Source organism: Typopeltis vanoorti, chromosome 17 (assembly GCF_054136105.1).
Source record: "Typopeltis vanoorti isolate ZY-2024b chromosome 17, IOZ_Tvanoo_1.0, whole genome shotgun sequence".
Classification (NCBI taxonomy): domain Eukaryota; kingdom Metazoa; phylum Arthropoda; class Arachnida; order Uropygi; family Thelyphonidae; genus Typopeltis; species Typopeltis vanoorti.
Genome location: NC_143565.1, coordinates 57,725,497 through 57,742,206, shown reverse-complemented (window position 1 = coordinate 57,742,206; position 16,710 = coordinate 57,725,497). Strand labels below are relative to the sequence as shown.

General features: G+C 35.3%; 1 protein-coding gene across 1 annotated transcript in view; it reads left to right on the top strand.

Moving 5' to 3' along the window:
* Positions 1 to 11,943, top strand: part of LOC150097429 (uncharacterized) — a 92,719-nt gene extending 80,776 nt beyond the window's left edge. The window contains exons 4-7 of the mRNA XM_090406912.1: positions 2,957 to 3,072; positions 4,263 to 4,381; positions 11,325 to 11,494; positions 11,803 to 11,943. Coding sequence (XP_090263038.1) covers positions 2,957 to 3,072; positions 4,263 to 4,381; positions 11,325 to 11,494; positions 11,803 to 11,943 — 546 coding nt within the window. The remainder of the gene's footprint in view (positions 1 to 2,956; positions 3,073 to 4,262; positions 4,382 to 11,324; positions 11,495 to 11,802) is intronic.
* Positions 11,944 to 16,710: the final 4,767 nt, after the last annotated feature.

Sequence of the window (16,710 nt, the reverse complement as noted above, 5' to 3'; positions counted from 1 at the left end):
ATCTAATACTATTGGTATTAGATCATTTGTATAGGTGCTAATACTATTGAAAAGTTGAGGATTCATAATGCTTGCCACCCACGTATTTTTGGCCTTCCAAAAAATACAAATCTGGTTATTTATTACGTCTAATACTTGATTGAATAGGATCGCCTACTTATTGTTTGGCAAAATATCTTTCAAGACAGAAACTTTACTGGAAATTCATCTCTTGTATCAAAAACAGTTTCAACTTCGAACAAAAAATTAAAGATCTTTATCATCGCGACTCAGAAATCATTGTTTCATTTCATGTAGTATCGCAGTTTACAAATGTACTACTTCAAGAAACACTATAGCTTTTGCAAGTAGATTTCCCTGATGACATCATCACTTTATTCAAGTTTATCATCAATGCTGGTTATATTACTTGGCGTTATAAATTATTTCAGCAGATCGACGGTACTGTTATGGGTATACCTATATCATCTGCTCTGGCTGATTATTTGATGGAGCATTTAGAGGATCGGATTTCTAATTTCTCCTCAATCTCGCCTTTGACTAGGTATTGTGGATGATGTCTTTGTAATCTGGTCTCACTCTGAAACAGAACTATTTTGATTTCTGGATGAACTCTTTATATGCTCGCATCAAGTTTCACTAATGAACATGAATCTAACAACAGTCTCCTCTTTTTGGATAATTTAATACATCCTAACTCTGCTGTTGATACTGAATTTTCTGTTTACAGAATGACTACCTTTACAGAGAGAGATATACCCATGTATTTTTTTTGCATCATCATCGCTCACAGAAATAGGTATTATCAAACACCTTGTACATTGAGCACGCACATTTTGTTATACTGAGTCTCGTCTATTAGAAGAAGTAAAACTTACTCTTTTACTTAATGGATACACCTAGACGACATTGATACAGAAACTATTTGATAATTATCGTCCGTCTCTCAGATGATGACTGATGTTAAGAGGATCAGCATACCCTACTTTAAAGGAATATCTGAACAGATAGCAAGGACTCTTCGCAGATATAAATTGTATACCCTTCAAACGAGCTCGGAAGTTGTCATCTTTCTTAATACCTACTAAAGATACATTATCACCTTTATCATTGTTTGGTGTTTAACAAATACCCTGTTTTGTCATCTTTGGCCATTCTGCTACTATTAGAATCCAAGGACATCAAGATTATAATAAGATTTTTGGATTCTGAATGTTAAGGCCTTGTTTCTCATGCCATCGACACTAGACACAGAGTTCACTGAAGCTATACAAGATGCTACATTACAGTAGATCATCTATTTTTTGAATCATGTGAAGGATTACTCCACTGTCCTAATTTTAATCTGGCAGACTGTATGCCTATCTCCAAGTTTTAGGAAGTGATTGCTTTTAATTGTTTATAATTTTAATTAATTAATCAGTTAATTAATTATGCCACTATTCCCACGTCTCTGAACTCTCTATAATACTGTTTCCTCCTACTATTCAGCTACGACCGAAACACGTGATATTATGCGCATATTATATTACTCGTTCTTGTATTCAGAATTTAATACATGAACGAGTATATTAATGTTTAATATTTTAGCTAATTCCGCTGCCTTCTCCTAAAAGAAGCTCATGACATTTTGAGCGAGATTTATAGGAGTAATAAATTATATTTTTTCCTTTTCTTTTACAAGCGTGTGAAGCAGTTATTCAAAAATTATATTATAATGAAATGTAAAATGTAGGAATATTTTTGACTATTTTGATCTATTATCTGGTTTTTTACCTTTTGCAGTGATTCTTTTTTTAACAGTGCAAATTTCTGTTTTCTCTGTTGAAAAATTTGCTCCGATCGAGTAGGATGTCATGTTCATGTTAAAGCCTCTAAAATATATCATTGATAATCTTCTTCAGTTCCTTCAAAACGTTTTGAAGAATTGAAGATGTAAAAACATTCTTTTTCAACACTGCCATATTTCTTTCTGCAAATACATAGGGAAATATGTTTGATAACTAATTTGAAATTTGTATAGTACGGAACTGAACTGTTAAAAGGATTTGACACGATAACATTAAATGTAGGTTTAACAACTCTTTCGGTTTTTCGGAAATTCCCTTACTTAGAACCATCTTCAATACTGAGAACTGCAACTACTATTTAGACACTGATAGAATGGAGGATCGTATTTAAAAATTCAAAAAAAAATTACTGCGTCGTGGAAGAATAGTCTGTTTGTTTTGTCTTTAACTTCCATGAAGTTGTAAAGGAAACACTGTTTTTGATCATCTTGACCCCTTCGTTAAGTTTAGATTTGAATTGTTTAAAAGTAAAGCCATTAAAGGGAAACATTACAGAACTTTTAGAGTGCCTGCGGATAAACTTTCTTTTCCCCTGATAATATATTAGCATTTTGATAAAGAGATGAACAGTTCTTCATGTGATTTTAGTTACTCTGGTTGAGAAAAAGTGTATTATTATTATTATTCTCTTCTGGCTTGAATTCTTTCATTGTAACTACTCGAAATCTGGACTAGGCAATTCTATATGAGGCATTTTAGGTCTTGCTGTAAACTCTACGGGAACTATTTTCAGGTTGCAAACAGGACTACTAATTTTTTGTAATTCTATCCGCTTGTCAGCTTAATTATATCACTGTTTCCTCCTACTATTCAGCTTCGACCGAAACACCCAAGCAATACCTCTAAGCATTCCTTGAGCGAAAGGAATGCTTAGAGGTATTGCTTAGAACCGGTTTCAGTCCTAGTGAAAATTTCGTTGAACAGTAAAGAATTAAATATAGATAAAATCCACGTTTATTTCTTAAAATAAACGTGAATTTCTTTGTTTGTTTGTTTATATACATTTCGTAAAACATTCATAATAATGAATGAATAATATAAATATTATTCAAATGTAATTAATGAAAGAATGAATAATATAAATATTTCTTTCATTTTCTTTCTAGTTTCCTTCTAGACTTACTGCATATTCAACCTACGAGGATGCACTGCGTTATGGACATACAAGAGAAGATACGCTAGTTCACTGTTGGAGTCCGTTTGTTAATATCACAGACTGCAAGTAAGTGACTTTACCCTCTGAATAAGAGCACAGAATATTTTCTAAACAAACAAAGATAAAGGAAATGAATTTTGTAAACTATTTTGAAAACAGCTCTGCTGTTTTCAAAATGGCAGAGCTGTTTTAAAAATCGTGCACGTGACCTGACGAATGTAATAAGGTTGGCCTAGTTCAGTGATGCCGAACCTATGACACGCGTGTCAGCACTGACACACTTGAGGGTTTCAGGTGACACACCCTGGATGTTGAGAGATATTCTTCTGGTTCCCATCTGCCATACGGCCGCGGGAGGGTAGCTAAATGCTACCATTCTAGGGAGAGATGATTATGAGCAAGGTGGTTTCCCGTTGCCTTCCTTGTGAGAGATATTGGTATTCTGATGAAAAAACTGCGATAAATCGTGTAAGATAGCTCTCAGTTAAGGCGAAGGTAGGTTTCGGTTCATTGAAGGAATTATATTTTATAGTTAGCCTATTTCTGTTTTATTTTGTAACTAGCCTATAAACAACGAGCGTTTTAAGTTTACGTTTTCTTTCTTAATCATTATAATTTCTGCATAGTCATATGATATTATAACAACTTATAAAAAATATTATCAATATTATACGATACAAAATTATAAATACGATACGTGCTTTATATATTATAATAAAAAAGGTTAAAAAAATTATTATTAAAATATAAAAAAAAATCAGCTACGCCTGTTTGTTCCCGTTTAGGGAGTAGGCGGGGTCGTTTACCCTATATAACGTTTGGAGACTGAGTAGGCAGTTCAATCTCCACTGGTAGCCAATCAGAGAGAGATAGCTGGCCCAAGGCTATCACTGATTCATCGGTACGCAGTGAAGAAGGCGACAAGCTAGGCCGCCATCTTGTGGTCCCTAACCCTAACACAATATTTTTAATGTCTGAAAATAGTGTGTGTTCGACGGTCGATTTTCTTGAGTTTACGGGACGAAAAATCCGCTAGCCCGTGCCAGAGATCGACTAACTCGGGATTATTATTAAATAATAATTCCGAGTTAGTCGATAATAAAAAGAGAATAATAAAAAATAATATTATTAAAATATTATTATTAAAATAATATTATTAATATTATTATTAGTAGTAGTAGTAGTAAAAACATTATTATTATTATTTGATGTTTAGTGATCTATATATTAATTTTGGATTCTCTTTCGTATTTTAGAGAACATATAACTGATCGAATATTTACAACAAAGTTTGTTGGCCAAAGAAAGTGCCAAACCTTATTTTCTAAATTAGAAGATCCAACCAAAGAACAAGCGTTTGTTGAATTTTCAGGAGGTAGGTGACTCTGCACGCAAAACATACATTGTTTTTCGTAATTTGGTACACTTTAGTGGCACAGATGACGTATTAACACCACCTTGTATGCTATATTATTTTTTTGGTTGTATTCCTTATACGCATATTTAAGAGGCTATTCAATCCTGAAGTTCATTATATACCACGACTTCTGTGATTTCACAGCTTTTTTTTCCATTTTTCTTTAACATTTTTTTTTCTAAGCTTGCACATCTGTCATAAGCATCTGTATGAAATTGCAAGTCATTCTATCAAGCAGTTTGTTTTATACAGCTGTCTAAAACAAAAGTGTTGTCTGTATCCCTTGAAATGGATAAAATTGAGTATCGTGCGATTATAAAATTCTTTGTAAAAGAACGTATAACGCCAAAAGAAATTCATTCCAAGTCATAGAAGTTTGTGGGCACTCTTCTCCTTCGTTTTGCACAATGAAGAAATGGGCTACCGAGTTTAAACTTGGCGGTACCAGCCTTGAAGTTGATCCACGTGAAGGATGTCCAAAAAGTGTAACAACAGCAGAAATCATTGATCAGGTGCACGATATGGTGTTGGATGACCAGCGAATCAAAGTGCGTGAAATTGCTGAAAGTATAGGTATTTCAGAAGAACGCGTAGGATATATTTTGCATGAAGAATTGCATATGAAAAAACTTTGCGCAGGATGGGTTCCGCGCTTCCTCACAGCAGATCAAAAACGCTCGTACGACGCAATTTCGTGCGTCGATTTATTAATAACATGGATGAGACTTGGATTCACCTTAACACATCAAAATCCCAACAGCAGCCAAAACAGTGGACAAAACCCGGTTGTTCAACGACAAAGTCGGTTCCATCAGTAGAGGTCATGGCATAGCTGTTTTGGGATGCTAAATGCATTTTGTTTATTAATTATCTTGAAAAGGGTAAAACAATAACCGGGGAATATTATTCCGATCTTTTAACCAAACTAAACGAAAACATTCATGAGAAAAGACCCGGTTTGCAGAAGAAAAAAATCATCTTTCATCAGGACAATGCATCTGCCGCAAAGGTGTTTTGGCAATGGGAAAATTAAGGGATCTGCATTATGAATTGTTTTTATATCCACCCTATTCTCCAGATTTGGCTCTCTCTGAATTCCATCTCTTCCCAAAAACTAAAACTCTCACTCGCTGATCAGCGCTTTTCTTCGAATCAAGAGGTGATCGCAGCTATAGAAGGGTATTTTGCAGATCTTACTGAGAACCACTACAGGAACGGAATAATGGCGCTGGAGCATCGCTGGAATAAATGTATTTGTCCTAAGGGAGATTATGTTGAAAAATAAAAATAATTTTGAAATTTTAAAATCGTTTTTTCATTGTTAGGCCGAGAACGTTTCAGTCCACCCTCCTAAAATGTTATTTATGATCTCTATTGATATTAATTTTAATTAATATTATCGTAACTTCGTGTTGTCATCATTATGCTGACCAGCGAAGTTTAACTTTTTCTTTATATTCTTCTAACATAAACTCAGCAATGTGAGCAAAACGATCCATAAACTCATACATCGTTCTTAAAACAATAATAGTAACGGTTAAAATACGAGATGGTCGAATTTTCCACTTGAATTCGTATTCATGTATCATCTCAATCTTTGGCAGAATGCATTCAACTTCTTTCTAAGAATGGGAATAAGTGGAAACTGATGCCTACAGATTTCCAAAAGTCCAGCTGAAAAGAGATGGAATGGTCTTGCATGGTTTGAAGTAATCACAATCAAGGGCTATAGAGGCTATGTTCATGATCACAATTACGAGCTATGATCACGGCCCTTATTTTATAATTCGTCATTCCCACTAAAAGGCACTCTCATCACGAGAAATCCCGTACTAATGAGAGAAGTGCATCATGTACTATTCATTCGAAGTTGCTGATCGACATGGGCAAGGGATGTGATTTGATGGCCTTCGAAGAAAATATGGAGTTGTAAGGTATTTGTTGAATAGTGGAAGTATTCAGAAAACTGTCAATACTGCAAACTGTTCTCAGAGCGCTCTGGTTAAGATGTTCCAGGAGCGAAAGGATACTCTGAAGAACAATAGTGGGCATCCAGGTCACCTGTCTGTTGAATGAAATTTGTCCACCCTTGTGAAAGCTCGTATACGTAGACGAAACAACTTTGAAAGGGCTGATGGAATTTAAGCAAGACACGAATCGTGGCGTTCCCATTCACTGCCCAGTTACTTTCCTCTTCCTCCGTAGGGACTTTTCAATTAGATCCCATTAATTCACCGACAACTATACAGGGAATAGGAGAAAAATCATTTCAATATCATCGTCCAGAAAGAAAAAAAAACAGGCAGCAAATGGCAGCCTTATTATGGAGGCTGTTTTTCCTGAGAATATCTTGAAGTCCCTGGTACCGTTGCCTGCGCCGCTGAAGTGGTTCGACAACGATGACAGCGAATTTCAAGTGTCACAATTACAGCCAAATTCGCCGATTGGCAATCTATAGAACATCATATATTAGTTCACATTTATCTAAAGATTCCTCACTTGAATACATCTCTCCAAAAGGCTGTCAGATCTGCGGGAAACTACATGACGTGTTAGAACATGCCTCCTGTAACGTTAAAAGGTCCAAAAAAATCATGAGACGCTGGATAGTAGCTTTCCGGCAGCAAGAGTTGGGCATTGATATTCTGACTGAATAGTGTATGTCTTTATTATATACAGAGAGATAAATGGGCAACCATCGTTTCTGCAGAACGTAATCTATATATGGTCTCCTAAAAAGCAGATGTAGATTAAATATTTCAAAAAAGAAAGAAACAAACAAAAAACGAAAACTTAATTACATATAAAATTAATTAAACAACTGTAATTTACATTGATGTGCCTATTTAGCTTCGTGATAAATTCCGTGATTTAGATTAGCAGAAGAAAGGTCGTTATAGGTTCATCCTGTAACTTAATTTTTTTCTTTCTCCTTCTTCTTCCATGAGTCACTGACTAGCGTTTTCTAGGCCTATTTATTAGCACGTTCTCGAGTTAGTCGATCTTTGATGCAGGAAAATAGCAGTTTATCTACTAGAAACTCGAGTTTGTTAATTGAAAAACATGGAGTGCACAATACAAGTGATTTTACACATTATTAACAGTTAGGATTAGGAACATGAAATTGGGACAGTGTTTTCATATTATTATCACAATTACCTTGATTACCTTGATGGACCTGTAGTTTCAGTCAGGATTTCTCCATGACTGCAGGAGGTAAAGAGTCCAGCTATTCCTGTCTTGGGCTTTTCTTCTCTATTTTCTTCCAACTTTCTTAATCATTGGGTCTTCCCACCTTAAGGCTGGTCTTCCAGGTTTTCTTTTGGTATCTCTCGGATACCAGTTCGTAACTCTGACTGTCCATCTGTTGTCTCTCATTCTGGCGAGATGTCCTGCCCATCTTCTTTTGCTGTTGGATTGTTTTTATTATATCTGTGAGTCCAGACTTCTTCCTGATTTCTGTGTGTCTTACGTGGTCTATTTTGTTTATATTGCATATTCTTCTTTCTATTGCACGTTGAGTTGTTATTAAGCTTTCTTCTTCTTTTAAAGTTGTGTTCCATGTTTAACTGCCATAAGTTAATGCTGGTAAGATGTGGCTATTCAAAAGATGGACTCTTATGTCTATATCTATGTTTTGGTTGGTAATTGTTGATTTTATTTTGTTGAAGGCTATCCAAGCAGCTCTTTTTCTCCTTGCTGTTTCATTTGATATATCATTATTCATTTTTATGGACTGGCCCGAGGTAGATGTATTTTTCAACTTTTTCGATGGTGTGAGATTCTAGAGTGATTGTATGATCTTTACAGTATTTGTTTTTCATCCATCTTGTTTTGTCAAGGTGAATTTCCAATCCAATTTTTTGGCAGTTTTGGCTTATGTTATTCAGCATTGATTCTAGGAGTTTGGGTAAGTGAGATATTAATACCACATCATCGGTGAATAATAGGATATTTAATATTTCACTATCAATGTTTATTCCATCTTTAATGTCAATTTTTCGAATGATGCTGTCCAGAGTAGATGTGAAGAGATTAGGTGATAAGACATCACCCTGACGTACTCCTCTACTTATGTTAATTTTAATCACGTGATTGAAAAGGGTGGTATTGGTTGTGCTTTATTTGTAGATATCTTTTATGAGTTGGATGTATGCTTTTTCTACGCCTTGTTCTATTAAAGCTTGGAATACTGCGTTATGCTCAACAGTGTCAAATGCCTTTTTAAAATCTATAAAAAGAAGACAAAGTGGGATCTGGTATTCTCTGCATCTTTCTGTTAGCTGAGTAATAGTTTGAATGTGATCTATTGTTGAAAAGCCTTTTTTGAAACCAGCCTGTTCTTTTCAGCTATTTTCATTGATGGAGGTTTGTATTCGGTTTAGGATGATTCTGGCGAATATTTTATATGTGTGTGCTAATAGACAGATAGGTCTATAGTTACTGATGTCTTCTTTATTACCTTTTTCATGCAGAATTATGGTCTTTGATGTTTTCCATTCAGTAGGTATTTTCCTTAATTGTATATATCGGGTAAACCTTTCTGCTAGAGCTTTAAAGAGTATTTGTCCACCCATTTTAATTCATCAGATTTTATACCGTCAATTCCTGGTGATCGGTCAATTTTCATATGGTGGATAGCCATTTTTATTTCTTCAAGTAGGACAGATGGTATCTCCAGATTTTCCAAATTTTCGTCTGGTACTGGAGCTGTGATTACTTGTTTAGATGAGTAAAGGTTCTCATAAAACGATTTTACTATTTTTTCCATTTCACCTCTGTTTGTGTGTCTGTTTCCTTGATTGTCTATGAAGGCTGATGGTAGTGGTTGCTTTAGATTTATTTCTTTTTCTACTTTTTTTAGGCTACTGCGGAACCTAGCTGCTTCTGCCAATTTTGTTGTTCTATATATATTATAGTCGTCTTTGATATTCGGCCTCAGTTGTTTACAAATAATTTTATATTCTAGACGATCTTTTCCTGTATCTTTCAGTATGCTTCTTTTCTTCAACAGTTCTATTGTTCTTGCTGATAGGCGTTTCCTGGTCTTAGGAGGAAGTTCATATGAGGTTTTTTCTTTGCAGTTCGTTAATTTATTGTTAAAGTTTGTTAAATCTTCGTCGATGCCATTTTTTAATTTCAGTCGGTTTCTTCCACCTTTTTTTCTAAATTCTTCTGAGTTTATCTGTTTTGAGCGTTTTTTATGGTTGGACTGTGCTGGTATGCGTTCTTCATTTTTTTTATGTATTTTGAGAGTGACTCTTATTGGACGGTGGTCTGAATGAATGTCGCAATAAGTTTTCCCAATGACTTCGACATTTTTTATTATTCTTTTGCAATCTGTTAGGATGAAATCAATTTCATTTCTTGTCTATCCATTTGGATATTGCCAAGTCCATCTTTTTCCAGTTCTCTTTTTAAAGAAACTATTCATAATGTACAGCTTTTCTGCTTCTACAAATTCTGCCAGGAGTTCACCTCGTTCATTTCATGCCCCTTTCCCCCACGGTCCAATGTATGTTTCTTCAATAAATCCTGTACCAATCTTTGCGTTGAAATCTCTACACACTATTGTGTGTGTTGTTTTTTTCAGTAATGTTTCTCGTAGGTGTTCATAGAAATTTTCTATTTCTTCTTTGTCAGCTGTTGAGGTGAGTGCGTAGGCTACTATTATTTTTATTGTTATGGATTCTCCAATTTTAATATTAGTGTTCCTAGTCGTTCAGAATGGGTACAAGAAATAATACCTTAGTTAGCTTTTCATTTATGATGAAGCCAACTCCTCCAGCCCTTGTAGTGTTATCTGAGGCTCCCAGGAAAATTTGGTTGCCATTGTTCCATTTTGCTCTTAATTCAGAGCTTCTTCGGGTTTCACAGATAGCAAGGACATCAAACCTTACATTTTGCAGTTCTTGAAGCAGGAAATCAATATGGGAGTCAAAAGACAGAGTTCTAGTGTTGAAGGAACCAATAAATAGGGTCGAATTTCCATATGGTGATCTACCTTCCTCTGCGGGATTCTTAGCACGCCCTGCTCTTGCAGATTTCTCACCACCACCTTGGTGGAATTGCAAAGAGCCGCGCAGGACTGGGGGCCTTTTTCTTCTTCTACTTGCTGGCATCTTTATAGTGGTCTACAGCACTTCTGACCATGGTTCTGAAGTGCGCCTTTGGTCCACGGCTCATTATTCATTATTTGGAGCTGCCCGTTTGAGCTTCCCTCATCCGCCACCCGAGGGACGCGTTTGGTAGGGGTGAGGTCCCCTCCCCAAAAGATTTGTACATTTGTAGACTAATTATCACAATTACTCTACAAAAAAAGGGTTTATAATTTTAACCGCTTTTGCAACTAATTTCTGAACGAACGACTAGGCGAAATAGTAATGATTGTTTATCCTTTGCAACCCCTATTTACCCACAGGCAACTGAGCACAAGTGTAGATATAATTTCATCGGCGTAAAGAATGAGAGAGAGAGAGAGATAGAGCTACAAGCATCTGTTACCGTGCTCCCACGCCATAGTTCTACAGGTATTATGCAATTTTTGAGATCCTGTGAGTTCTACTGTTGATTTGCTTAAATTTTGAGATTAACAAGTTGAGTTTCGGTAGAAAAATTCTACTTGATTGTATCAAAGATCGACTATCTCGCAAACCAGCTGATAAAATGTTCTAAATAGGCTCTGAGTATAATTCAATCTATAATAGACTTCCTTCGGGCTTCCTAGCTCTATGGTACGAAATGAGATTTCAACAAGCATACACACGCAGCTCAAATGCTAAAATTATTAAAGACATTTAAAATATGAAACTGATGTTACTAAAACAAATCTGTTACATTCATAATAAAATAAGCAATATTTTAAAGTACATTCTAGTAATTCTTAATTTACTCATTTCAGTGATTGAAGAATTCCTTACATTAAACTTCGCATTCCAGGGTGATCAATATTCCCATCCAAAGATGAAGCCTAGTGGAACACTTGAAATTCATTCGCCATTTTCTGTCCCTGAAATTAAATTTGATCATATTATTGAACCCGATAAAGTTTACACAATTACCATAACAGCTGTAAGTAACAACTGTTTATTTAAAAATAAAAACTGAATTAGTAAAATAAGGTCGACAGTTTGAAGTAATTAAAACTATATATAGCTTATAATATATTAAATTATATATTAAATGTAATTAATAAATGTATATTTAATTAATTAATTATGTATTAAATTTAATTAAGCTTATTACAATTGCTTTAAAATGAATAAAGCAGTATATATATATATATATATATATATATATATATATATACATATATATAGTTTGGCAATACCACTATTTTATTATTATGCTTTTTTAAATATAATTTAATGTTTCTTTAGGCAAAAACAACACTTCTTCCTCCCCCATATCAGACGAACTGCACTGATTATGTTTCTCGGTGGCTAGCGAATGGGGGCTCAGGACCTTTGACGTTTGAAGTAATTTTCATCTCGATCAAATTTTCCCCAATAATGGTATAGTGGAAACCATGTATTGTTTGTACCGTTAATGTGTTTAGAATAAAAAGGAGACTGAATAATGCTAATTCTTTGGCGTAATTTATAGCTGGTACTAATTTGGGAAGAGCTTGCTAGCTAATATAAGGCATGTTAAAAAAAAAAAGAACCGAACTATTCCAATAAAGACTTTACTGCTCATTTAACAACATTTTGAGTACTATCCCCACTTCAACGTCGTCGTCCCCCTCTACTGCCGATACACCGTTCCCGACGATTCTTCCATTGTTGAAATGCTTCCTGGAATGCACTTTCTGTGATGGAATGAAGTTCTCTTATCACATTTTCCTGAATCTCCTCTTTGTTTTGAAACGATGTCCTTTCAAAGTAGTTTTCAGTTTGCAAAACAGAAAAAAGTCTCTGCTGAGGATAAGCGAAGAATAGTCTGTATGGTGCCCAACGGTTGTTTCATGTTTTGCCATTCACATTGTCGTTTTGCAACATCCAACTCTGGTTTTTCTTTTTCATCAATTCAGGTTTCTCAGTTTTCCCAGTTTTCCCAGCATTCAGCAAACGCTCTAAACTTTATTGGCAACTCTTTGTTCACCACCTGATTTGGTGGTATAAATTCGTAATGGATAATGCCTTTTTAATCAAAAAACACAACCAACATCACCTAGACCTTTCACCGACTCATTCGTGCTTTGGTAGAGAAGACCGTTTCCCCACCCACTTGGAATGCCTGCACCTTGGTTTCGACAACATAGCCATAAACTTACGTCTCAGTGTTTACCAAGTTTACTGCAAAATTTCACACACACACACACACACACACACACACACACACACACACACACACACACACACACACACACACACACACACACACACGCACGCACGCACGCACGCACGCACGCACGCACGCACGCACGCACACACACGCGCACACACACGCACACACGCACACACACGTTGTTCTTTAAGCTCTTTCATCACTTTGACACTAATCCAACGAACAGTTTGTGCACGTGCTCACTTCAACGGATGTAACTCGACGATTAATGCTCGTAGTAAAACGAAGCAAACTTGCTGCTAGGTGTTCTCAGTAGCCGAAGCGCGCTCCCTGTGCCTGTTGCCGCGCTATTGGAAAGTTTGGTCTTTTTTGTTTTTTTAACGCGCCTGTGTGTGTGTGTGTGTGTGTGTGTGTGTGTGTGTGTGTGTGTGTGTGTGTGTGTGTGTGTGTGTGTGTGTGTGTGTGTGTGTGTGTGTGTGTGTGTGTGTGTGTGTGTGTGTGATTATATATATATAATCATCAGTTATATTGACTCGGTGAGTAGATATGTCCATGTTTTTTTGACTGACTGAAACCTAGAAACAACAAGTTAATTTAATGAAGCACACAACATGTTTCGTCAAAAATGATTTCTTCTTCAGGTGTGGTAACACTTAAAGCAAATGAAAAAAACCATAAAAACACTGTGTCATTATAATAACAGACTTGTAAACTGAAGTTAAGTTTAAATTGTCGTTATAGTCCGTGCTGTAGTTCTATTGTTGTTCATATACAAGCTTGTGAGTTCACGCTTACGCCAGCATCTAATGGCAGAACTATACGAGTAATGTCGACTATAACTAAGGTTTCTGTTGATGTGAGAATAGTCGAAAATAATTACTTTGGATTCAGCTATGCGACGGTCCAGTTCATCGTGACAAATATGAACTTTTGATGTTGCATTTCAATCTATTTCGTGTTGGCTGCCTTCATCGTTTGTGTTCACTGAGAATAAGACGTGACTTCTTGGAGGATTTCGAGGAAAAAGCCATCTCTAAAGCAACATTAAAACCTAGAACATGGCTCCGCTATGTGGACGACATATTCTTTATTTAGGAGTATGGTATGTGGAGAATTTTTACATCTTTCTAAATCATTTAAACAACTTCCACCAAGACATGAAATTTGCTGTCGAGTTTGAAGACAATGGTTCCCTTTCATTTTTAGACATGAAACATATTAAGATGTCTGATTCTTTAAAAATCTCAATCTTCAGGAAATCAACACACACAGATAGATACCTACATGCATCTTCACATCACTATCCTGCACAAACGTTAGGCATCATTTCCACATTGGCTCACCGTGCACGCTCAGCATTGTCCGATGAAGAACTAAAAAATGATCTAAAATGTCCAGAAAGAATTTTCTTTAATAATGGATACTCTTCCAAAAATATCAAGAGGAAACTATACCAGCGCCCTCGAAACAGCACAGTGATTCTTAACAACCCTAAGGGTTATATTTCTTTACCTTACATCAGTTCGCTCTCCCGGAAACTAGGGAGAATTTTGAAAAAAATTAATATAAAAACGTGTGTTTCAGCTCTTCCAAAACTAAGGTCAGTTCCAAGCCACCCAAAAGAAGATCATGACCATCTTCAGTTCCCCGGTGTATATAAAATAATATTTGATGGTGGGAGACTATATTATGGCTAGACTGAGAAGTCAATCCTCCTACGGCTAGAGGAGCACCAGAGAGACATTTCATACAATAAAGAGCAAGCGCACTCTCAAGTGATGTCTTATTCTCAGTGAACACAAACGATGAAGGCCACCAACACGAAATTGATTGGAATGCAACATCAAACGTTTATATTTGTCACGATGAAGTGGAACGTCGCATAGCTGAATCCAAAGAAATTATCTTAGACTATAACTAAGGTTGCTGTTGAGCAACCTTAGTTATAGTCTACCTGACGCGCATAGTTCTGCCATTAGATAGTGGCTTACGCGTGAAATCACACGCTCGCATATGAATAACAATAAATCGGACTATAACTACAATTCCAACTTAAATTCAGTTTAAAAGTTTGTTATTATAATGGCATAGAGTTTTTATGGGTTTTTTTTCATTTTCTTTAAGTGTTCCTACACCTGAATATATATATATATATATATATATATATATATATATATATATATATATATATATATATATATATATATATATATATATATATATATATATATATATATATATATATATATATATATATATATATATATATATATATATAATATAGTATCTGTCTTATTTCACAGGGATGCTATCATACTTGTGTGATTAACACTTCACTAAGTAATTGCCGCCAGAAGTGCATAGCAGAACCTTCTCTTTATCCTTATACGGATAAGCCATGTTACAGTGGTAAGATTAAATAGCAAATAACTACTATTGTTTAATAAATTTAACTGATAATTTACGCAATTTATTTGACTATAAAGAATGATTTAAGTTTTGGTGCGTTTGCTTGTTTTAAATTAAAATTGAAAGTATATCAGTTTGTAACTAAGAGCCTAGGATACGTTAAAGTGAGTTAGTTTTTCAACAAGATAGGTTTTCCGAATCACTTAGCAGAAATAAGGCAGTTTTGTAACTCTATTGAGAAAGAGTTTGATGTATAACACTTATTATGATTATATTCTGTTTAATCAACTGATTTTTTCAAAGGTCTTTATTCCTTCCCGTTTCACTAATTTCAATAGGAACTCTACTGCTGGACTAAACTAACAGAACAAAATACAAACAAGCAAAATGTTTTACATTTTGTTTCTAACAGTATACCCAATTATTTGATATGAAGGTATTGTGGCCTGCAAACTTTGAGTGTCCAATTGAGATTGATTCACCACTCACAGGTCTATACAAAATGCAAATTATCCACTCCTAAAAAAAAAAAATAAATAAATAAAGTTTTGACCACATCACTTAATTCCCGATGGTTCAATTAGTGGGTTAGCCACATTTACAGCAACATCAGGATATCAAGTCATCATCGTTCAGATGATTCTTTGACATAGGGAGCCATCGGACGATTTCAAACCAGTCAGACAAAGAACTCATAATACGCAAGCGGTGGACTAATATCTTGAAACCGAAGAAATCCAACGATTGCCGTGAGCAACACATTCACCGTGCTAAAATACCATCGAAAATGTGCGGCCAACCTTTGTGCATCGCATTTCACTCTGACAGCCTCCTCCTCGGTCACACGGTGAACTAAATTCTGTTCTTGTGGGAGAATGCGATTTGTTGCTGCAGAATGTTTTAGACACCCTCACATCGAGCATGGTCCTTCACTCACATGCATCTTTTATCAGTTAGAGGAGATCATAAAGCTGTACTCATTTTATGTGACTATATTTTACAGAATATTACGAGTATGTTGAATTTTGTAATGTGATCTTTGTAGTATATCTTATACACCCTCTGTAATGTCTCTTATACTTCTCCGAAGTTTCTCCCCATCACCTCATTTCATTGTTATTTTATTTTACACTACCATACTGCTTTATTGTATGGTAGTGTAAAATACTGGATAAAATACATTACATTTGTTGTTAATTTTGTAAAGCAGTGTATGATGCATCAGTATCTATGAAAATCACTTATCAGTAGAAAAATAGCATTCCCATCAGAAACAGACATGATACATAAGTAACGACGATTCCCATTAGTTACAGTAACATGGATCCAAATCTCGTGTAGAATGAGAAACATTTATAATAATTTTCCCCTGATCATGAGTTAACGCATCTAATCGTGGTCTCACTTTTTCTTTCGATAAAGGTGAGTTCCCGAACAGTATAATTGACTAGGGGGAACTTGAATATGAAGATAGGATTAACCACGTCATTATACAGTAACTAAGACAAATATATAGCAATAGACTGAATGGAATGCATAAACTACCTAACTAAAAAGGCCTACGAATTACGTAAGTTCTTTACGTAATT